This window comes from Nannospalax galili, unplaced genomic scaffold, assembly GCF_000622305.1.
Source record: "Nannospalax galili isolate Female #2095 unplaced genomic scaffold, S.galili_v1.0 scaffold1258, whole genome shotgun sequence".
Taxonomy (NCBI): Eukaryota; Metazoa; Chordata; class Mammalia; order Rodentia; family Spalacidae; genus Nannospalax; species Nannospalax galili.
In genome coordinates, this window is record NW_008341370.1 from 464161 (window position 1) to 487751 (window position 23591).

At 45.8% G+C, this 23591-nt stretch overlaps 1 protein-coding gene across 2 annotated transcripts in view; it reads left to right on the top strand.

Annotated features, from left to right (window-relative positions):
• The window catches only part of Cep85 (centrosomal protein 85), a 36776-nt gene extending 14217 nt beyond the window's left edge, over positions 1-22559 (top strand). Inside the window, exons 1-12 of one of the 2 annotated variants that reach the window (XM_008836812.3) lie at positions 3110-3250; positions 3759-4453; positions 6060-6193; positions 6650-6767; positions 7757-7942; positions 10983-11135; positions 11316-11467; positions 13651-13744; positions 14624-14674; positions 18486-18593; positions 20079-20304; positions 20802-22559. In XM_008836812.3, the coding sequence (XP_008835034.1) occupies positions 3833-4453; positions 6060-6193; positions 6650-6767; positions 7757-7942; positions 10983-11135; positions 11316-11467; positions 13651-13744; positions 14624-14674; positions 18486-18593; positions 20079-20304; positions 20802-20962 (2004 nt within the window). In that variant the 5' untranslated portion in view covers positions 3110-3250; positions 3759-3832 and the 3' untranslated portion in view covers positions 20963-22559. Of the gene's footprint in view, positions 1-3109; positions 3251-3758; positions 4454-6059; positions 6194-6649; positions 6768-7756; positions 7943-10982; positions 11136-11315; positions 11468-13650; positions 13745-14623; positions 14675-18485; positions 18594-20078; positions 20305-20801 lie in introns of those variants that run through there. The other variant, XM_008836811.3, reaches the window with a different exon arrangement.
• Positions 22560-23591: the final 1032 nt, after the last annotated feature.

A 23591-nucleotide genomic window follows, 5' to 3' on the forward strand; every position in this document is an offset into this window, starting at 1 on the left:
AAAAAGACCAAAAAAAACAAAAAACCAAGGCATCAAATTAAAGGCCACATATATTGTCCTTTACAGAATGTTCGTGAGATTAGTCTCTTCAGTTGTGGAGCTAGTTGTCTCTTCGGGCCCTTATCTGAAACAACTTTCTGATTGGTTTCTTGGCCTCAACTCTTTCTAGTGCCAGATTAACCTTGCTAAAAGCCTGATTTCATAGTTTCCCTTTACTACAAATTTTCAGTTGTCCCCATTTCTTGGAGGGTAAAGTTCAGAGGCCTCATTTCTGTGATCTGACCTTGTCTACCCCATTCAAGCATATTTCTATCACCAAATCCATTGCCTTGCTATGGTGTGAATACACAGACCTGTTATTATTGTTTCTCTGGTGCTGGAGATTGAACCTTGAGACTCATACATACTAGGTAAGTATTCCATTACTCAGACACAGTCCTAGCTCTGTCATTTATTTGAATACCTGGTTCCTTTTCCTTTCTTAATCTAGGCCTGTCTGCTGTTCCTTCCTCCACTTGCCTTCCACCTGTGCCAGTTTTACTACTATTTATGTTCCAGTGACATGTCTGCAAGGCTTTTCCCATTCCTTCTGCCCATTGCTAATCTCCTTCCCTTGGACGTTTTTCTCTTTAATATCTCTGCCATTGTTTTTGCACTTAAGTGCCATCTGCCATTCGGTACTTTACAAGGCATTTAGATGGTACCTAGAGGGGAGAAGATCCAATGATGATAATTACCATTTATAGACTGGAGAGATGACTCAGCAGTTAAGAGTGCTTGCTGTTCTTGCAGGGAACCTGAGGGCTTACAACCACCTGCCTCCACCTCCCAAGTAATGGAATTATAGGCAGGCCTCACCACATCCAGTCTAGCTTGACTTTTTGAATTATGCTCTTGTGATTTCAGGATTTTGGATTATTGATGTCCAGTGAGTAAAATCTATGCAAATATTCAATATCCCCACCGCCCCAGTTTGGAACTCTTTTGGTCCCAAATCCTTTCAGAAAAGGCTATGTAACCTGCAGTTGATGGGTTAATTCAAACTGCCATACTTGGTAAACCTGTGTGGAATGTAGTCAGAATTGAGATTTAGTAGTAGCTGACTCTTTCCTTACCATGGAAAGAGGGTTGCTAGAAGGAATGAATTGGTTTTTGAGGGAATAGGATGTGGCTGAGAGATTAAAATTACAGTCTTAAAATATCAAAAGCCCTCTGATTTGGAGAACCTGTAGACTTGTATCCATAAAAATACCATATACTAAATACCATATACTAAGCAGAGTGTAGTGCCACTTATTTTTTTATGTGTATTACCTGCATGTATGTAAGTGCAGTCATATCATGCAATGCCTGCAAAGGTCAGAAGAGGGTATCAGATCCCCTGGAACTGGAGTTTTGGATGGTTAGCCACCCTGTGGGTCCTCTGCAAGAGTAGCCAGCACTCCTTAACCACTGACCCATCTTTCCAACCCTGTATAGTGCCACTTTTGAAAATAAATATTGCTATTCTCTTTAAAAATGCACTAAAACACAAATTAGACTTAAAGTGTAGATATTTTAAAGCACAGATTGTCAGGATCAGTTTTGTTAATATAAATAGATAAAACCAACAGACAAATGAAAAAGTACATTCCATCGTTTATAGATGAACTATATGGAAAATTAGAGAACCTGTACTCCTAGATCCATTGATATTTTTCTTTTGGGATTTAATTTTAGAATTACTATGTTGAGGCCTCAGGGTTCAAAACTAAATTTGATGTGTCTTGTAATACTGTGGATAGAGAATGGAAGAAGCTGTTACCAAATTCAGCATGTTAGCAGCCACTACAGCCTCACTGTCCTTCCACAACTACGACAGAGACTTAGGGGATGGTGTTCTCATCCTTAGGTGTTATTGAGCATTAAAGTGGATTGTCTACTAGCCTTGAATTCATCCCAGTCTGCCTTAACCTTTTTTTTTTTTTTTTTTTTTTTTTTTAGAAATGGTCCATGGTCTCCCTGTAGCCCTAGCTGGCCTGTAGACCAGGCTGGACTTGATCTCACAGAGATCCATCTGCCTCTGCTTTCTCAGTGCTGGGATTAAAGACATGTACCACCATGCATGGCTGCCTTAATCTTTTTAACTAATCATATTTAAGTTGTGAACTCAAAGCCTGTCCTTGAACTCACAAATTTCCTTTTAATTTTTATGTGTATGAGTGTGTGTAGGTATACCCATGTCATGCAGTGTCTGCAGAGGACAGAAGACTGTCGGATCCCCTGGAGCTAGAGTTATGGATGGTTGTTAGCCACCATGTGGGTGCTAGGAGTCAAACCCAAGTCTTCTGCAATAACAGCCAGTGCTCTTAACCACTGAGCCACCTCTCCAGCTCCTTATTTTTATTTTTTTATTCCTAGGAGGCTAATGCATGTTTTTCAGAAATTATTCAAGTTTGTGGAAGGAGTTGTGTGTACTTGTTTGTTTTTTGAGACAGGGTTTCACTCTGTAGTTCACGGAACTCTGTGCATAGCTCAGGGTGGTCTTGATTTGAAGTCTGCCTGCTTCAGCTCCCGAGTGTGCTGGGATTGTAGGTTTATACTACCATTCTAGGCTTGGTTTGGGATTTTTAAAGTATGACCTTCTATGTACTCCTAGGATAATCTAAACAGGAAATTGTATCCTCACCTGAATTAAGCGATAATCTGGATGGCCTCTTTATTTTTGTTACTTGTTTTGGTTTGGGTTTGGGGGGGTTTTTTTGTTGGTTTGTTTTTGAGACAGGGTCGGTCTCATTGTATAACTCAGACTGTCCTTCAAATAGCTATATAGCCTAGGCAAGCTGCAAATACACATAAATGTAGTCTGAAAAAAATTTGAAGATCATAGTTTTGTATAGATGAGGGGCCAAGTAGAAAACAAAATATAAAATAATGGATTTCTGTATGTACCCACTTGAGAGTGCTCACTGCGCTAGAGTGAAACCTGAGAGTTACTAAGAATAACTTCCCATATCCAGGCAGTCAGATCTGGGGTGTGGGAGAGAACAGTCCTGACTCAGATGCTGTGCTCCCTGCCCAGAATACTGAGCAGGACCGTCTATTTCACCTTATTCTTTAGACAGTTTAGATTCATCGCTTGCTTTCATTGAAGAGCTTTTGGAGGACACAGAGAATTTTGGCACTGCTTGGAAAATATACTTGTGTTAGGTTGGATTGTAAACACTTGCCCTGCTTCCAGAAGAGTAGGACCTAAACCATTTCCCTTAAAGTAAGTGATTTTTTTTTTTAAGTTTAGTTTTCAGCTTTACTTGTTTGTTGAGTAGCAAGATTTTTTATTGCAATAGAGAGGACATATGTTAAAAAGTGAAGCTATCATTGTCTTTTGTTGGTTTATCTTATGAATAAATAGCATTTGAGATATTAGAACAAACATTTCTCAAGTTGCTGTGTCTTCTTGCTTGTTTGTTCTTGTTTGTTTTTTCTGGGTTTTTTTTTTTTCTCCTTTTTGGGGTAGTCAGGGAGCTGAGACATTTTTACTCTGTAGCCATGGCTGGCCTGGACCTCTCACTGTAGCCCATTATTGGCCTCAAACTCAGGACAGTCTTCCTACTTTGGCTCCCAGATGCTAGGATTACCAGCATCAGCTCCCAGCTTTTACCTCATTCTTCTAATAGTGCCTCTTTGCTTGGTCTGAGGACAGGCAGAGAACATTTGGCAACCAAACTTAAGAAAGCGTGCTGCTTTCATTTTGACTCATGAAAGACTTCTCTCCACAGATTTTTGCAGTTCAAGTGGCAGCCCTTCCTTCCAGCCTATCAAAAGCCATATCACCATCCCAACAGCTCATGTGATGCCATCTACTTTGGGGGTCTCTCCTGCCAAGCCAAATTCTACACCTGCTGGACCCTCTTCTTCTAAGCTTCCTTTGTCAGGATTGGCTGAAAGTGTGGGGATGACAAGAAATGGAGACTTTGGTGCAGTGAAACGTTCTCCAGGCCTATCAAGAGATCTCATGTATCTCTCTGGTGCTACTGGAGAAAATGGGATTCAGCAGTCCTGGTTTCCAGCAGTGGGCCATGAAAGAGAGAGCGAGATGAGGAAATTTGATATTCCTAGCATGGAATCTACTCTTAACCAGTCGGCCATGGTAGAGACATTGTATTCAGATCCCCACTTCCAATGCCACTTCTCCAACCCAAGATCTGATACAAACAAGGAGTTATACAAAGTATTACCAGAGTCCAAGAAGGCACCAGGCAGTGGTGCAGTATTTGAGCGGAATGGGCCACATACTAGCAACAGTGGGGTGGTCCCTTTGGGACTCCAGCCTGCTCCTGGGCTCTCCAAGCCACTATCCTCTCAGGTGTGGCAACCAAGTCCTGAGCCTTGGCATCCTGGAGAACAGTCTTGTGAACTCAGTACTTGTCGGCAACAGCTGGAATTGATTCGTTTACAGATGGAACAAATGCAGGTAGAGACCCTTTTCTTTTCATACTATTCATTCTTAGCATTGCATAGACTTTGTCCTATAAGTTTTAGTTCTAAAGAGAACATTTGTGAAGAAAGGTAGTATTTGTAGACAGGAAATGAAAACATGAGCTCTTGACCACTGAATATGTTGGTCTGATAAAACACCAGATAGGTTCTCCAAAGTAGAGTGCCACAGGACAAGCCTATAAAGTTAGGACACCAACACTAACTGCACACTCACATAAACTGGTTACTTTCACATACAAAATTTTATTCTCATAGCACCTGATGAGGTGATGGTAGAAACCTTCTTGGCTTGTAGAATAAATCTGCCCAGAGTCACATAGCAGGTAAGCAGCAGAGCTAGAGTTGAAAGATCGTGGGGCTTTTTAGACCAGGAGTGGTGGCGCACACCTGTAGTCCCAACACTTGGGAGGCAGGGGCAGGCAGATCTCTGTGAGTTCAAGGCCAGCCTGGTCTACATAGGGAGTTCCAGGACAGCTGGGGCTACAGGGAGACCCTGTCTCAAAAGGACAAAAAAAAAAGATTGTATGCCGGGCGTGGTGGCGCACGCCTTTAGTCCTAGCACTTGGGAGGCAGAGGCAGGTGGATCTTTGTGAGTTCAAGGCCAGCCTGATCTACATAGTGAGTTCAGGTCAGCTGGGACTACAGGGAGACCCTGTCTCAAAAAGACAAAAGAAAAAAAGATTGTGGGGTTTTTTTTGTTTTTAAATTTTTTATTTTATATGTTTGAGTAATGCCTGCATGTATATAAGTGCACCGTGTGTGCAGTGCCCGTGGAGACCAAAAGAGGCATCAGATCCCCGGGAACTGAAGTTAAGGACAGTTGTTAACTGCCATTTGAGTGCTAGGAACTGAACCCAGGTCCTCTGCAAAAGCAGCCAGTACTCATAACCACTGAGCCATCTCTCTAGCCTCTAAAGATTGTCTTAGGTAAACGTACTTGTGGTACGTTCCATCCATGGATCCTATGTAAAGGAGTTGGTTGCCTTCTGACATCCACATCACCCACATTCATATTCTATCTCTAGTCTCATAGTTCGCTCTTTGTCTTCTATCACACACAGTTGTCTTTGAAGCTGGCGTGATGGCACATGCCTGCCTCAGGAGGCAGATGCAGCAAGATTGTGATTTCAAGGCCAGCCTGATGTACATAATGCAGGCCAGCCAGGGGTACATAGCTAGATCCTGCCTCAAAAAACCATGGGGAAAAATTGTGAATTCCTGTGTTTTTTTTCTACTAAGCTGCCTTTATTTTTTCCTTGTGCTGCTGGAGAGTCAGAAGGGAGGAAACAGGACCTATTCTCCGTCCCTGGTTGATGAAGGCATCTCAGCTCCTGATTTGCCTCTCTTGTCAGATAAGAACTTAGTAACAAGAGATTTTTCTGAACAGTGTGTGTGGTTGGCAGAAATCTCCTTGGCAGTTTCTTTCCACTCATGCATCAGAGCTAAAATTATTTCAGAAACATTGACTTTACCAGGTTGAGCCAACCTAGGCCTGGACTTCCGACCTAACTGGGTACTGTGCAGGTGTTTTCAGCTGCCTGTGGTCAAGCTGAAACCCCTCTGGGCTGTTTGTCTTTCAGCTTCAGAATGGAGCCATCTGTCACCGCCCTGCTGCTTTTGCTCCTTTACTACCCACCTTAGAGCCAGCACAGTGGATCAGCATCTTGAACAGTAATGAGCATCTTCTGAAGGAAAAGGAGCTCCTCATTGACAAGTAAGATGGCAGGGGTACCATAAGGCTAGGCTCTGCTCTCCCATGCCCCACTGAGGACTCCTAATGGGTCTTCGCCAGGGCAGATGTGTCTGTCCCCCACCCCATCCCACCCCCTGTGTAGACCTATGCCTTGCCTCAAAATAGACCCTGGTTGATGTGCAGTCTAGTCTTGACTCTCCCTAATGTGATAGGCCAGTTGTTCTCGACAGGAGCTCTGGTTCATCTCAGCTAATCTTTTCTCATTTTTCCCAGTCTTTTTTCTCAATTGGTCTTTCTTCTTTAGCAAAATCTGGTATCTGGCATGTGTTGGTGGTATAATGGTGAGCATAGTGGCCTTCCAGAATAAGTCTAGAATCAAGGTCTAGAGATTGTTACTCCTCTACCTAAAGAAAATGGCTCATACTGTAAAGGGGTTAGTGTCAGGACTCCCAGATCTGACTCTGTTGCCTTTTGCAGGCAGAGGAAACATATCTCTCAACTGGAGCAGAAAGTACGAGAGAGTGAACTACAAGTCCACAGTGCCCTTTTGGGCTGCCCTGCCCCCTTTGGGGATGTCTGCTTGTTGAGGCTACAGGTAAGCACGGCAGCCAGGACAGCATTCTGCTCATTATAACTTTGTTTTCCTTGGACTTAGCCATCTAAGAGATACAAAAGGAATCAAGTGGTAAGGGTTACCTGCCCTTAAAGAGTAATGATCTTAGTTGTAAAGCATTCTTTGCTGTACCCTTGTGAGGGTAGAAAAGACTTGAAGGGAGAACCAGGTGAAAGTCCAGGTGCCTTGGTGTCAGGAAAGGAAGATAGAGCAAGGTAGATAGTGATGTCCCAGCATTGGGTAATATTCTTAAAAGTCCTAATCTGCCTCCCTGCCCAAATAGAGAAGAAAGACAGTGGCAGTGGGAGATTGAGAACTGTTCTCTTTTTTATTCATTCAAACTGGGAACAGCTAAAGGAAACTATATTCTCATTGAGGTCTGTGTCCAGTGGGGATTGACAGCTTGAGAAGGTTGCTTTGTTAGCCAACCTCTACGATTTGAGATTTGAATGATGGATATTAGATAATAGTACTGGCTTTGCCACTTAATGGACCCATTAAAACATTGTTCCATCTAATGGCATGAGAATGTCCTCTAATTTTCAGATGAAAAGTCAGTGAGGAGGAAGGACTTCCCTAGGATCATGTAGTATGAGCAGAGGGAGCCAGGCCTCAAACATGAGTCTTATGGTGGCTTGCCCATGGTTCTTCTATAATTCTGCAACTCCTCGGGTACTGCTTTTAAATAGTACCTCTCAATCTTAAGTACACATCGGAATCTCTTGAGAGGCTTACTGTACCACAGATTATTGGGATCTATCCCTAGAGTAGGCAAATGAGTAAGATTCCAAAATGTATACAAATACCAGTAACATGACAGAGAGGCTGGGGGTCCTAGGGTCATACTTTGAGAAGTACTGGAGAAAATCCTTGAAAAAATGATACTTGACCTTGAAGTGTGATGAGGAATATGTAAATTACAAAGAATTGTATAGGTCGGGAACAGTTACATATTAAGAATGTTTTGGCAGGAATTGCAGCGAGAAAACACTTTCTTACGCACACAATTTGTACAGAAGACCGAAGCCTTGAGCAAAGAAAAGATGGAGCTTGAAAAGAAACTATCTTCTTCAGAAGTTGAAATGCAGCTCATCAGGGAGTCTCTCAAAGTGACACTACAAAAGCACTCAGAAGAAGGGAAGAAACAGGAAGAAAGGGTGAGAGGAGAAGCTTACGGCTTTCTAAATCACAAGGGAGTCGGCAGTCAGCCCTGTCTGCCAGCTCTCTGCCAGATAGCCTAGTCTATTTCTAGTCTGTTCCTGGAACCAGAAGCCAGTGAGGTGAGGCCCTTCATCAACTTTTCACAGAGGCCTATCCAGAAATGGGGCTCCTACTTTCTGTTTCATTTCCACAAGACTACTGAAGGTTGTACAGTCCCTCACCATCCCAGGTTCTATTGTGCTACCAGTTACCTTATGGGGAAAATCAGCCTGGGCAGTCATAACAGACAACACTGTTGCAAGAGGTTTAAATGCCTGTGTTAAATTTGCTCTGTTCAGTCTGGTTTCTCCTCATCCTACGCGAAAAATAAAGATTTCATGTATGCACCTAGATTGGGAGTTTGTCAAAGCTCTTAGATTTCCTTAGGGAAGACAAGAGAGATGACTTAGCTGTTAAGAGCACTTACTGCTTTTCCAGAGGACCCAGGTTTAGTTCCCAGCACCCACATGGTGGCTAACACCTGTCCTTAACTCCAGTTTCAGGGGATCTGACACCCTCTTCTGGCCTCTGCAGGCACTGTGCACACACTTAAATACATGCAAGCAAAATAATCATACACATAAAATAAAAATAAATAAAATCTTTAAGCTGGGTGTGGTGGTGTATACCTTTAATCCCAGCATTGGGGAGGCAGAGGTAGGCGAGGCTCTGTAAGCCTGGTCTACATAGTGAGTTGCTGGAGCTACAAGGAGACCCTGTCTTAAAAAGACAAAACAAAAAAGGAACTGGAGAGATGACTCGGGTTAAGTGTACTGGCTGTTCTTGCAGAGGACCTGGGTTCAATTCCCAGCACCACATGGCGGCTAACAACCATCTGTTACTCCAGTCTCAGGGGATCTGACTCTGTCTTCTGACCTCTGTGGGCATTGCATGACATAGGTGCATTTACATCCATGCAGGGAAAACACTCATACACATAAAATAAAATTTTTTGCCAGGCGTGGTGGCACATGCCTTTAATCCCAGCACTCAGGAGGCAGGGGCAGGAGGATCTCTTTGAGTTCATGGCCAGTCTGGTCTACATAGTGAGTTCCAGGACAGCTGGACCAAAAAGAAAATTTCTTAAGGGGGTGGGGGGTGGAGAAATGGCTCAGTGGTTAAGAGCACTGCTCTTGCAGAAAACCCAGGTTCTGTTCCCAATACCCACATGGTGGCTAACAATCATCCATAACGCCAGCCAGTGCTCTTAACCACTGAGCCATCTCTCTAGCCCCTATTGTAAACCTTTCTTAACAGGTCAGACTGATTGTATGTCTATAGGAACATCGTGTGTACTACTGAAATTCAGTTCTGATGTAGACCCCTTGTAGTTAAACCACAGATTTTAAAAATATCTTATTCTTTTGGTCCTTTTGAGACAGGGTCTCCCCCGTCACCCCAGCTGGCCTGGAACTCACAGAGATCTACCTGCCTCTGCCTCCTGAGTGCTGGGATTAGAGGTGTGAGCCACCATGCCAAGGAAAAAATATATTTATTTATTTTGGTCTTTTTGAGACAGGGTCTCCCTGTAGCCCCAGCTGTCCTGGAACTCACTATGTAGACCAGGCTGGCCTTGAACTCACAGAGTTCCACCTGCCTCTGCCTCCCCAGTGCTGGAATTAAAGGGGTGAGCCACCACACCTGGCTTATTTATTTTATGAGTATATTACCTACATGGATGTCAGTGTACCCATGTCATGCATTGCCCCTGAAGGTCAGAAGAGGGCATCAGATTCCCTTGGAACTGGAGTTACAGATGGTTGTTAGCCAGCATGGGATACCGGAATCAAACTCAGGTCTTCTGCAAGAGTAGCCAGTGATCTTAACCTCTGAGCCGTCTCTCAAGCCCCAAACCACAGATTTTTAAAACATGCTGTCCCCAACACAATACTTTTTTTGTTGTTTCTGTTTTTTGAGACAGGCTCTCTCATTATATAGTACTCACTGGCTTGGAATTCTGTGTAGACCAGACAGGCCTCTGCCTCCTGAGTATTGGGTTAAAGGCATGCACCACCACACCCAGCTTGTTTTATTTTTTTGAGATATAGACCCAGAATGTTGTTCTGGATGGACCTGAATTCTTAGATTTAAGTGATCCACCCTCTTAAGCCACCTTCATAGCTAGGGCTACTAGGTGTACACCACCATGCCCACCCTGATTATGGCATTGTTCTAAAAGATGCAATTCAGGTACAGCCAGATGAGGAGACACATAGGGTGAGCTCTAGGGAGGTTCTAAAAGCTAGGACAGCTCAAGGAGTCAGATGCGTAGCACATCCTGGCACATTCATGTGTTCATCAGGAAGCCTTGCCAGGCTTAGGTCTCACCATGTAAGTCCTGCCACCCCTCCCTTCCATGCAAGAAGTTAGACACACAGTTGTTGGACTTTCTGATGGCCAGTTTCATTCTGATTCATCTTGGCCCTCTAGGTTTAACAAAGACATTCATATCCTAAGAAAATTATAAGGGTGTTAGTGGTTTCACCCAAGAACTTATCATATAAATGCTTTACTGTATGACAGCAATACTGCCAGTTTTTCAAAACTGCCTCAGGGCCCTTCATATTCCTACCCTTGCCTAGAAAGTTCAGGCCAGTGTCCCAAACCAAAAATGGCAAAATTTGATTAGTTTCCTGTCTTCATTGCAGTAGAACAACATGCATGGCTCCAAGACAGAGACAGTGGTCACTTTGAAAGTGTCCAGTGTGGGGCTGGAGAGATGGCTCAGCAGTTAAGAACACTGACTGTTCTTGCAGAAGACCTGGGTTCGTATCCCAGCACCCACATGGCAGCTAACAACTGTCCATAACTCCAGTTCCAAGGGATCTGACAGCCTCTTCTGTCCTCCACAGTCATTGCACGACACAGGAGCGCTTACCTACATGCAGGCATAACACTCATACACGTAAAATTAAAATAATAAATTAAACATTTTTTTAATGTCCAGTATCTAAGAGGAATAAATTAGAAACAGACTTTTGACATTTCTTTCTCCAGGTCAAAGGTCGTGATAAACATATCAATAATTTGAAAAAGAAATGTCAGAAGGAATCAGAGCAGAACCGGGAGAAGCAACAGCGTATTGAGACCTTGGAGCGCTACCTAGCTGACCTGCCCACCCTGGAAGACCATCAGAAACAGAGCCAGCAGGTAGCAGCAATCTCTGGCCGTAACTGCAGCAAGCAGGGAATGGCCAGGCATGGGAACTTATCTCAGGCTCCTTGAAAGGGATATCCCAAAGGAGTCCTGTCTAGATTCATAATTGGGCTGAAAATTCTTTTGACGTTCCCACTCAGTCTTCTTGGCTAAACATGGGGTCCTGTCTCTTAGCTTAAGGATGCTGAGTCAAAAAGCACAGAACTGCAAGAGAGAGTGACTGAACTGGAGACTTTGCTGGAGGAGACCCAGGCAGCCTGCAGAGAGAAGGAGGTTCACCTGGAAAGCCTGAGACAGAGAGAAGCAGAATTCTCTGCTAGACATAGGTAATATCTGCATGGGAAGGGCGGGAGCTCCGTTCTGATGCAGTGCTTGCTGCCCACTTGAGCTAACCTGTGTGATTCCAGGAGAATGTGCAAGCCCTTCACTTCTTAGGGCGTCATTTTCTTTGGATTGTGAATAAAAGGAAAGTTGCTTTGGGGCAGGGAATTTGTCTTTGTGGCGTAGTAGGACCTTAACATTGTATGTTTGGGAGAATCCATCTCAATGCCTGACAGAAAATATGCCTTGTATATGTTTATGTTGGTTTGATGAAAATACCTTGTAGGAAATGAGATCATCTATTTTTTTAGAAGTGAATCCTGGCACTAAGGTCTAGGGATTTTCCACATTTTGAGTCTTGTCAAGTAAAGGCTACCAGAAATTTATTGGTGAGTCCTTGGAATTGCTTTTTGATTTTCTTTCTTTTGGAAACAGTCTCCTGTAGCCCCAGTTGGCCTGGAACTCACTATGTAGACCAGGCTGGCCTAGATCTTTCAGAGATCTGCCCGCCTGCCTCTGCCTCCCTAGTGCTAGAATAGGTGTGCACCACCACACCCAACTCTAGAATTGCTTTTGATTGTTAGGACGTTTGCTGAGAACAAAAGATTCCATAAAGTACTCCAGGGCATCTTGGGGCTTCTTCCATATTAATAACAATTCCTAAAAATGATGGCTGTGTTTCAGCAGCTTCTTGTACTGAGTTTCTAATGGGTGAATTGGATTTCTCATCCTGTATTCAGCTACAGTGACCCTGTTGTTTCTCTCCACAGATGAGCCATACTAGAAACGTTGTAGGAACCCATGGGAGGAGGCATTTGTTGGGAGTCAGAATCAGAGTTAGGGTACTGTTTGAGTTTCTTCTCTGTTCCTGGGATAAAATACTCTGACTAAAAGCAACTTAGAGGAAGAAAGGGATTATCTCATTTTACACTTCTAGAACACAGTCCATCTTCAAGGGAACTCCAAGTAGGAACTGGAAGGCAGGAACCATGAAAGAGTGCTGCTTACCGACTTGCTCACAGGCTTGTGCTTAACTGTCTTCTTTATTATAATTATTTTATTTTATTATGTGTATGAGTGTATTGCCTGCATGTGTATAATATGCCCATGTCGTGCAGTGCCCAAGGAGTCAGAAGAAGGTGTCAGATCCCCTGGAACTGGAGTCATGGGCAGTTGCTAGTCGCCATATTGGTGCTGGGAATCGAACTCGGGTCCTCTTCAAGAGCAGCCTGTGTGCTCTTAACTGCTGACCCATCTCTCCTGCCCTTCTTTCTTTTTTTTAAATTATGTGTATGAATGTCTGAGTATGTGTCCATGAGGATAGATGTCCACAGAGACCAGAGGTATAGGATCCTATGGAGCTAGACGTAAGGCAGTTGTGAGTTACCTGACACGGGTGCTGGGAACTGAACTTGGGTCCTTTGCAAGAGCCATATGCTCTCTCTCAGCCATCTCTCCAGCCCCTGACTAGCTTTTTGGTACACCTGAGGACAACTTGCCTAGAGATGGTGCTGCCCACAGTGGGCTGGGCCATCTTATATCAATAATCAGACAACTCCCCATAGCCAGTCTGATCTAGGCAATTCCTCAGTCAAGGCTTTCCTTTCAGATGACTCTAGGCAGTTGATAAAGCTACCTAGAACAACGGCAAAGCTGGCTTTGCCCTAGACCGTAGTACCAAGAAAAAAAAGATTTTTTTTGTTATGATTGATCTATATTGTTTTGGTTTGTGACAGGGTCTTGCTCTGTATCCCAGGTTGACTTAATATTGGCTGTGAGATCCAGTGACTCCTCCTTAGTTTTCCGGGTGCTGGGATTTTAGGTGCGTTACCACTATGCCAGCTGAAAGACTTCTTTAGGATTGTCCAGAGTTTCTGCAATGTATGTGTATGACTTAGTTATCGAAACATATGTGATGAATGTTTTATTTTTAAATATCAAAACAAAGAATATAAGGACCTTCAGCAAATACAGAATTGATGGCATACTGTATAGATTCTGGCCCCTGGTGAAGGAAACAATAAGTTGAGTAGTATCTTTCTGGAACAAACAAATCACATCATCCTCAGCTATGGCTAGGAGGGCCTAAGTAAGTATTTTGCTCCAAAGACATAGAAATAGCAGAGCTAGGAGCTAAAGCCACATAGTTCTGATTTCAGAGTCCTAGAAAACATTCGTTGCCTTTCAGCCTGCAAGATAAGCAGTCTGTGGAAGAAGCCAGTGGAGAAGGTCCCAGAGTGGAAATGGAGGCCCGGCAGAAGGAATATGATTCCCTCCGAAAGGTGATTAAGGGTGTCCAGCCTCTAGCCCGAGGTAGGCTGGGAGGAAGGAGATTATATACCTGGGAAGGAACCATGAATTTTTGGTCTTCAGCTGCCTAGGATCTGCTTCCAAGAGTTTTTCTCTCTTTTCTGAGAAGTCAGCCTTGCATCATAAATTTTCATTTTAGGTACTCACTTAGGAGAAACACCCAAAAGTTAGGGGTGACATGCATATTCGTACCAAACTGGATGACCAGAATGGTGCACTGAAGTCTACACTGGGGTCCTTGAAAAACTGCTTGTATTCATCAAAAAGTTTAACCAGGGAGTTGGCCTGGTGTCTCAACTCAGCATAGAATAGGATCCAGTAACCTGCCGGAGAGACCGGTTACAGGTTTAGCAGAAACAATGGTTCAGAGAATACATGAGTTCTTGAGGGACAGGAAGCTGGGACTGTTGAGGATCTCTCCTTGGATAACTACACCCATCCAACCATACCCATCATAGCCCCAGATAGGGTTAGTAAGATGGCTCAATAAGGTGAAATTTTAGCCCATGTCCTTTTCCAAAGAATCTCCATGTATATTGACTATGTATAAAGTTAATCCACTGGCCTGCAGCCATTAGGAGAAGGCCTCCCTCTCCGCAGTAGTGGTCATGGATCTTACTGCATTCCTCTGTAAAACCTCTCTGTGACTGGAGCACAGGAGTTGCAGGAATGTGAAATTAGATCGAGTCTGAGTTCAGATTTCTGTAGATCATCTAACTGGTCGTCACTATGGTCTTCTAATAATCTGTAGCTGATATTGCTGATCACTAACTAGACCATAAATCTAAGTGCAGCCCCTTGCCCACATCAGGCTTGTGCTTGAAGATTCTCTTAACAACTCTGCCTTCCAGATTGTAGAGAAGCAACAGCTGAAGATGGAGCAGTTGCACTCACAAGTACAGGTGAGTAGGCAGTCTGAGTGTATGATGGATAGAATTTAACTAGTGAAAATTCTAGAATTCAGCTAACATTTCATTCCCTTCTTGCCATGTGATTTACTTATTAGGTATACAGGAAGAGTGAAACTCAGACAGTGCTTTTGTGCCTCCCGTCTTGTTGAAAGGACAAATGAAGGGCCGGGCGTGGTGGTACACGCCTGTGGTCCCAGCACTTGGGAGGCAGAGGCAGGTGGATCTCTGTGAGTTCAAGGCCAGCCTGGTCTACATAGTGAGTTCAGGTCAGCTAGGACTACAGGGAGACCCTGTCTCAAAAAGAAAAAAAGAAGAAAGGACAAATGATAGTTTCAGCACAGTACCTCACATCACCTTGGAGTGAGCACAGAGTCAGTGGGAGGAGGGGAGGTCAAGGACAGGTTTCTGGAGATGCCGAGCCTTGAAGGAAGAGGAGTTAGCTGGGCAGTTAGTAAGCTAGGGAGGTGCTGGAATCCCATAGGAAGAACATCAAGACATGAAACAGCACAGTTCAAACATGGACCTGCAAGCAGTTTGTTAACGTACAGACGTGTATCTCGCCTGGCAGGTAGACAAACATTTTGAGAAAATGTGTGGTTAGATGATTTCATCTTTGTGTAAACATAACCGAGTACTTGCACAAACTAAGACACTGTAACACTAGACTGTCTCATATGTAGACTAACATTGATCAAAAACATCCTTACAATATGTGGCTATATTGAGTGGTGCTGGGCGTGGTGGCACACGCCTTTAATCCCAGCACTCGGGAGGCAGGTGGATCTCTCTGAGTTCGAGGCCAGTCTAGTCTACATAGTGAGATCCAGGACAGCTGGGGCTACAGGGAGATCCTGTCTCAAAACGACAAAAAAAAGTCATGAGTGGTAAGAAGTGGTAAGCTGGGCATACTGGGTTATAGAGTCTTGTCTCTCCAGCTGTGTTAGCTTTTTTTTTTTTTTAGTCTTTTTTGAGACAGGGTCTCTCTGTAACCCTAGCTAGCCTGGATTCGCTATGGAGACCAGGCTCTCCTCAAACTCAAAGAGATCCGCCTGCCTCTGCCTCCCGAGTGCTGGGATTAAAGGTGCACACCACCACGCCTGGCCTAGCTTTTCTCTTTTTTTTTTTTTCATTTTTATTTTATGTGTATGAGTGTATTGCCTGCATATATGTGAGTGCACTCATGTTGTGCAGTGCTGCGGAGGTCAGAAGAGGGCTTCAGATTCCCCTGGAACTGGAGTTAAGGACGGTTTGTAGCCGCCGTGTGGGTGCTGGGAATCAAACCCGGGTCCTCTGCAAGAGCAGTCAGTGCTCTTAACCGCTGAACCATCTCTCCAACCCCCTAGCTTTTCATTTTTATAATTATTTTTTTTTATGTATATGAGTGTTTTGCCTGCATGTATGTAAGTATACCCATGTCATGCAATGCCTGTGGAGATCAGAAGACAGCATCAGAGCTTCTCTGGAACTGAAGGGACAAAGTATTAGCCACTATGTGGGTGCTGGGAACTGAACCTGGGTCCTCTGCAAGAACCACCAGTGTTCTCAAACCACTGGGCCATCTCTCCGGTCCCAGCTTTTAATTTTTATATGGGTGATAGGACTCCATTAGCACATTTAATTATGGTGTGATGGGGCTGAAGAGATGGCTCTGGTTAAAAGTGCTGGCAGCTCTTGCAGAAGACTGGTGTTCAGTTCCCAGCACCCACAGCCATCCAAAACTCCAGTTCCAGAGAATCCAGAGTCCTCTTCAGGCCTCCACAAGCATTACATGCATGGGTGCTCTTACATACATACAGGCAAAACACATAAAATAATTATGCTGTGATATGGTGAAGTTTTTGATTCAGGCTCAGCTGTGGAAGATTGGCAGCCTAGAAAGCGGTAGCCAGGCACTGTTGGAGAAATTCTGGTGAGATGAGAGAATGTGCATAAGGTAGGGTGGCAGAAGATGTCCAAGGACCGATGGGAGTGACTTGTAGGAAGAATCAGTGACTTAACAGGATGCAGGGTGTTGAAGAGTAGGGAAGAGCCAAAGATAACTCCTGGGATGGGAGTGTCTTTATTGGGTTCTCCAAGAAGTCTTGAGCAAAGCAGGTTTGCTCAAATTCTCTTTGAATTCAAAAATGTTCCCACCAGACTCTGGGGGGATGGCACTGGAAAAAGCACTTGCCATGCAAGGATAAGGAGCAGAGTTTAGATCCCTAGCACCCGTGTGAAATGCTGGCTGAGTATGGCAGCCGACCTGTGATCACAGTGCCCGGGAGACAGAGACGGGATCCCTGGAGCAAGCTGGCTAGCTAGACAAGCTGAATTGGTGAGCTTTGGGTAGAAGTGAGAAGACCCTGCCTCAGAATGCAGGTGGAGAGGAATTGAGGGAGACACCCAGTATCAACCTCTGGGCACACATGTGCATATGTGCCCGTACCCATGCAAACGTGCATATGCACAGGTGCATACATGGGGAACCTAAAAGGGTTTTCACACCAAACCCTTGAAATACATTGAGGAAAAGCTAAAGGCTGCAATCCTGTGGAGTTCGCCACTTTCAGTTCTTGTCAGGAAGTATTTAAAATGCTGTGGGTTGTTTGGTTTTTTTTTAACATTTTATTTTTTTATTTTTTGTTTTTTTGAAGCAGGGTCTCCCTGTAGCCCCAGCTGTCCTGGAACTCAATATGTAGACCAGGCTGGCCTTGAGCTCACAAAGATCTGCCTGCCTCTGCCTCCCAAGTGCTGGGACTACAGGCGTGCGCCACTACGCCCAGCTTATTTTATTTATTATTTTTATGTGTATGAGTGTATTGCCTGCATGTATGTAAGTGCACCCTTGTCATGCAGTGCCCAGGGAGGTCAGAAGGTGGTGTCAGATTCCCCCAGAACTGGAGTTAAGGATGATTCGAAGCCACCATGTGGGTGCTGGGAATCAAACCCGGGTCCTCTGCAAGAGCAGTCAGTGCTCTTAACCGCCGAGCCATCTCTCCAGCCCCAAAATGCTGTGTTTTTAATGAGTCACAGAGTTGACAGGTTTAAATGGAAAGTAACAAATCTGAGCTCTTTTCCTGTAACTTTATTTTTTATTTAGTTATTTTTAATATTTTATTTTTTTGGTCTTTTTGAGGCAGGGTCTCCCTGTAGCCCCAGCTGTCCTGGTACTCACTATGTAGACCAGGCTGGCCTTGAACTCACAGAGATCTGCCTGCCTCTGCCTCCCAAGTGCTGGGATCAAAGGCATGCACCACCACGCCTGGCTGTTTACTATTTTTATTTTGTGTGTATGCGTGTATTGCCTGCATATAGGTAAGTGCACCCGTGTCATGCAGTGCCCGTGGAGGACAGAAGAGGCTATCGGATCCCCTGGAACTGGAGTTACAGACATTGTTAGCTGCCATGTGGGTGCTGGGATTCAACCCCAGGTCTTCTGCAAGAATAACCAGCGTTCTTAACCGCTGAGCCATCTCTCCAGCCCCTCTTTTCCTATAACTTTAAAAAAAAATTTTGCGTATGAGTGTTTTGCCTGCATATATGTAAGTGCACCTGTGTCATGCAATGCCCTTCAGAGGTTAGAAGAGGGTATCCGATCCCCTGGAACTGGAGTTATGGACAGTTGTTAGCCACCATGTGGGTGCTGGGCACTGAACCCAGGTCCTCTGTAAGAGCAGCCAGTCTCACTGAGCCATCTCTCCAGCCCTTCATATAACTTCTTACAGCAGCAGTGTGAGGTAGGGTGGGACCTCACTGTGTAGTATAGGACAGAGGCGACAGTGTTCAAATCCTGGTGTTTTCCATAATACCTTGTGGTCCTCAGAGCCTAAAGCAAGAAGTGACTCAAGAAGAAGGAATAAGCCAGGCCTTGAGAGAGGAGGCCCAGCGGAGGGAGACAGCGCTGCAGCAGCTGCGTACAGCTGTGAAGGAGGTAATCACTGACCAGGGCGTAGACCTTAGAGCCTCCACAATCCCAATTTCTCATTTACTCACCACATCCTTACCCTGCAGGAGTATAGGAGGAGCCCTACTGTTTGTTTCTTTTTAGCAAAGGAGTTGGTGAGAACATTCAGCATCATTTATGTCAGAGGCCCTAGGCCTGTGAGTAGCCCACAAATAACTATGGACATGTGGGAAGTCGTATTCTCTCTTTCCCCCCCCCCCCCGCCACTGGTTTGTGGTATTAAAGAGGGTAGGGTCAAGAAAAATGAAGGAGCAGGTTCTGGTGGCACACACTCGTAATCCCAGCACTTGGGGGGCTCTGGCAGGAGGAGGTTGAGGCTGAGTTCAAGGTGAGCCTTTTTCACACATCCCTACCCACAGCCCCCAAATGACTGATGATTTGGTGGTCCTCAAATATAATAAACAGAGTTTAAACCTCACCAGGTCACAGTAGGGGCTATAGTTCAGTGGCCAAGTACCTATGAAACACTCTGCCAGAACTAGGATTGTCACATGGCCCAGTGTGGGTGGAGGGCTGGGATTAGAGGTAGAAGAAGGAGTGCATTAAGCTACTGGGAAGAGGGAAGGTAAAACACACAGACCCACATCAATAGCTACTCTGTGTGGTAAATCCTAAGGTGAGAGTCTGAATTGGCAGGATGCCTGCAATTCTAGTTCCCAGGAAGAAGAGGGGTAGGAGGACCATTACAAGTTGAAAGCCAACCTGGTCTACAGAGTTGAGTTCTAAGCCAGCCAGGGCTACAGAGTGAGACGGTCTCAAAAAAAGATGAGGTTGGAGATGTAGCTCTGTTGGTCCAGTGCTTGCCTTATGTGTATAAAACCCTGAGTTTGATCCCTGGCAGTACATAAACTTGGGTAAGTCGTATACATCTGTAATCCCTGTACTTGGGAGGTAGCGATAGGAGGATCAGAAGTTAAAGGTCATCAGCTAAGAAAGATCTTTCAGCTCTGGATCCTCAGGTCTCTGTCTTCTTCAGCCTCACAGTGGCCACTAGCCTGTCATTCTGTCTTCCTTGCCCCCTTCCTGACAGTCTGTGATCAGGCTGGCTGGGGGCCACTTTTGTCAGGGTGGCAGGGAGAGATTGAAACCACTGTCTCCTCAGATTTCACTGTTCACATTAAGCCATCTCTAATAGCCTGGCTAACAGAGTTGGCTGAGGGACTAGTTTCAGATAGAGTTCCTAGGGGGCAGGAGCATCTTCTCTGGTTCCTGGACAGAAACCGGGAGGCTGATGACTCAGAGCATGCTGGGGGATAGTCCCCCGCCCCAGTGCTGGACCCCTAAGGGCCTAGGCCTAACCTACCCACAGAAAGAACTGGCAGAAGTTGGGATAGCTTGTGGGTGGCAGTGGAAAGGGACATTATCTGTGACTCGCTCTCCACTCACATCCACACCCATGCACAGATCCTGTGCCTCTCCTTGGGACTTAATCTTACTTGTCTATTTGCTCAGCTATCAGTGCAAAACCAGGACCTGATTGAGAAGAATCTGACACTGCAGGAACATCTGCGCCAGGCCCAACCAGGGTCCCCATCTTCACCTGATATAGCCCAGCTGGCGTTTGAACTGCACCAGGAGTTGGCCAGTTGCCTTCAAGATCTGCAGGCTGTCTGCAGCATCGTGACCCAGAGGGCCCAGGGCCACGACCCCAATCTCTCCCTGCTGCTAGGCATTCACTGTGAGTCATCAAGCCAATCTAAAATCTGTGAGAAAGGGGCTGTCTTCTCTTACCCCATCCAGCTTTGCTATCCTTACAGTAATTGTGAAATCAGGTGCATAGGCCTGGTCACTGCCGCCTGGGAGTTGACAGTGTTCATTAAGTGTTTCACAAACAGGCCTCCTTAGAGGATAATGAAGAAAGCAGGCCTTAGGCAACAAAATTATCAACCCACTATCCCCAGCTGCTTCTTTAAAATTATGCCCTACTGGTGTGGTGTTGCCTTTAATCCCAGCACTTGGGAGGCAGAGGCAGGTAGATCTCTGTGAGTTCGAGGCCAGCCTGTGCTACATAGCAAGTTCCAGGCTAGCTGGGGCTACAGGGAGACCCTTTCCCAAAAAAACCAAAAAAAAAAAAAAAAAGCTGTGCCCACGATCGTGAGCCTAAAGAACTACTGGCCCCTTCCGTGTGAAGTTTCTCCCAGCTGATTTGCTAACACTCTTCAATGTTCTCCTCAGCCACACAGCACCCAGGGACTCCGCTAGATTTGCAGAAGCCAGATGTGATGAGGAGAAAACTGGAAGAAGTTCAACAGTTGCGTCATGACATTGAGGACTTAAGGACCAGCCTGTCAGACAGATATGCCCAGGACATGGGAGACAACTGTGCTACACAGTGAGGAATGCCAGAGAGAACCTAAGCTGCTGGGAGCCTAGCCAGAACCTTCCTGCCCTGACAATTCTGCTGCTGCACCCAGAGGGGAGGAATTGGGGAACGCCTGCATCTGTGGCCAGGGCTTGTTGTGCGAAGTCTGCCTGCTTTGCTGCACACTGGCTTTGCCTTATTGGGTTGTGTTTTTCCTGTTATCTCAATTCACTCTAAAAGGGTGAGTTACTAATTAACCTTTTTTCAGATTTTTAACTGATAAGGTCCTCAGAAATTGTTCCCAGCTAACTGACATCAAAGGCAAACAGGCTGCATAGCTCCCCTCTCCATCTTCAGAATGGATCCACATTCATTCCTCCTCCATATTTTGATCCACCTGGTGCTCAGAAGAGGGGCTTGGAAAGGCTGAGTAGGAGTAGCAGTCACCTTTTAAGAAGTCTCAGCCCCAGTAGATCAGCCTTCCTGGGAACTGAGCTGGGCTTCCTGGATTTTCTCAGGTTCCAGCCAGCTGCTGCTTCCTCAGAGCTGTTTTCACAGAAGCCTCAGGGTCATCTCATTAGCAAAATTCTCACTAGGAATCAGGGTTTAGGGGTTACCGAGTGCTCCTTAATCTGCCTGTTGTGCCATCTTTTACCAGAGACTTCTTAGCTGCCCTGTGTCCCTAGACCCCAGGCATGTGATCAGCATGGTCTCTTTTGTTCTCAGGCCTTCCAGGTAGCCAGTTTTGGGGGCCTGAGTGCAGACTCCTTTGTGGTGCTGGGTTTGGGCAGAAGTTTCTCCCAGAAAACCACAGAGCAACTATGAAACTGCTCCCCTTCTCCAGGGCTGGGACCTGTGGCTCGCCCTCTGGTTTTTGCCTCTCTTGTTGGGTTTGGGAAGCTTTTCTTTTCCTGCTCTGGACTCCTTGTGAGTTCAGAGTATCTAGTATGGGTCAGTTCTAAGGTAAAGTGTTCAGTGTTTCCTCCGGTCCCATGTATTTTTCTGGGGCCTTTGGATTCTGCTTTCTGGTTTTTCTTGCTTCCTGGTTTGGGGAGCATCTCACAGTTGTTAGTATCTGGTTCTTGGGCCAGCCTTAGGTCTCCTAGTTCTGGAGCCAGGCCAGCAGAGGGGTAGGGGTGTGTGTGTGTGTCTGTCTGTCTGTCTGTCTGTCTGGAGCCAGGCCAGCAGAGGGGTAGGGGTAGGGGTGTGTGTGTGTGTGTGTGTGTGTGTGTGTCCAGCAGAGGGGTAGGGGTGGGTGTGTGTCTGTAGAGCAAAGCAGTTGATGGCTGCAGAGGCAGCCATAACCAGACTTGCTAAGCTCTGGGCTGCTAGAAGGATCTTGGACCTCACTCCAGGGCCTGTGTAGACCTTCTTGAAAGTGTTTTCACGGGTTTATGTTTTATTTATGGAGTGACTTAGCCCTTCCCTTCAGAGCAGCCTCACCCACCTGGCCACCCTTGGCCTCTGGGCTCCTGCCTCCTAAAGACAGAGCTGTCTGGTTGGTCCCCACCCTATATGGGAGCCCAGCCATTATGCTCACGGGTATTTTTTCTTCATAACGTTTATAAGCAGTTATTTATATAAATCTTTGTTATGTCAATTGGTTTGTATTGCCTATTTTGATTATAGAATAAAATATTTAATAGATGCTTCTGTTTTCTCTTAGCCTTCCATCATTCCCTGCCCACACTTCACTCTGGCTTGTTGGAGCCAGGCAGCCACAAGGAGTGGCAGGTCCAGTTTTGTGTCCATCTTCATGTCTCCCTGTAGTCCCAGCTGGCCTGGAACTCTGTAGACCAGGCTGGCCTTGAACTCAGAGCGATCTGCCTGCCTCTGTCTCCCAAGTGCTGGGACTAAAGGCGTGTACCACCACGCCTGACTGGTGTCCATATCTCTGACCACTTCTGCTTCATTGTCTGTCTGTGGGGACAAGTATGATTGCTGCCCACACTACTTTCTGTTGGCCAAAAACTGCCCTGAGTCATAGAGCAAGTTGTCACTGGAAAGTTTCAGCAGACATCCCAAAGAGGAAGTTGTCAGCCTCTGGGTTTCAGTGGCAAAATTCTGAGGAAGTGGCTTCCCCAGAGCCTGGCAGTTTGCCTCAGAGTGCTAGATTGGCTTCCTGGGCCATTACCTAGCTAGCCCTGCCCTAGGGTGACTCTTGAGGCCGATTATTAACAGCTTTCTCCAAGATTGGAATAAGCTAGGTTGGACCACTCTGCACTGTCTCAACAGCTGAATTCTTGATAATAGTCACTCATAGTTTTGGGGTGCCATTTACAACGTAGAGGAGGAGTTGAGCTAGGGCCACCCTAAAACTAGCTCTGGATCTCTTGACAAGGGCCAGTATGAGCCAGGCTGGGCCGTCCTGGCACTAGCTTCGCCTCCACCCTGGAGAGCAGGAGAGCAGTCGGGCAGCCTTCCTTACCTTGCTCTCCATCTGGCTCCTGAAGGGTGTGGCCCCAGCCTACAGCCACCACCCTTTCTTGCCTGAGCCTGTTAGAAGACGAGAGGCGCTTTAGGGAAAAGTGTCTTGGCTGCCCCCTCCCCCGCTTTGGAAGCTGCGCGGCCTTCCCAGCCCTAGGTTAGCTTCACTGTCAGGGGCCTCCTGGAGCCCTCCGCGGCTCTGGGCCGGCAGTTTCGATGCACTTACTGGGTAAATG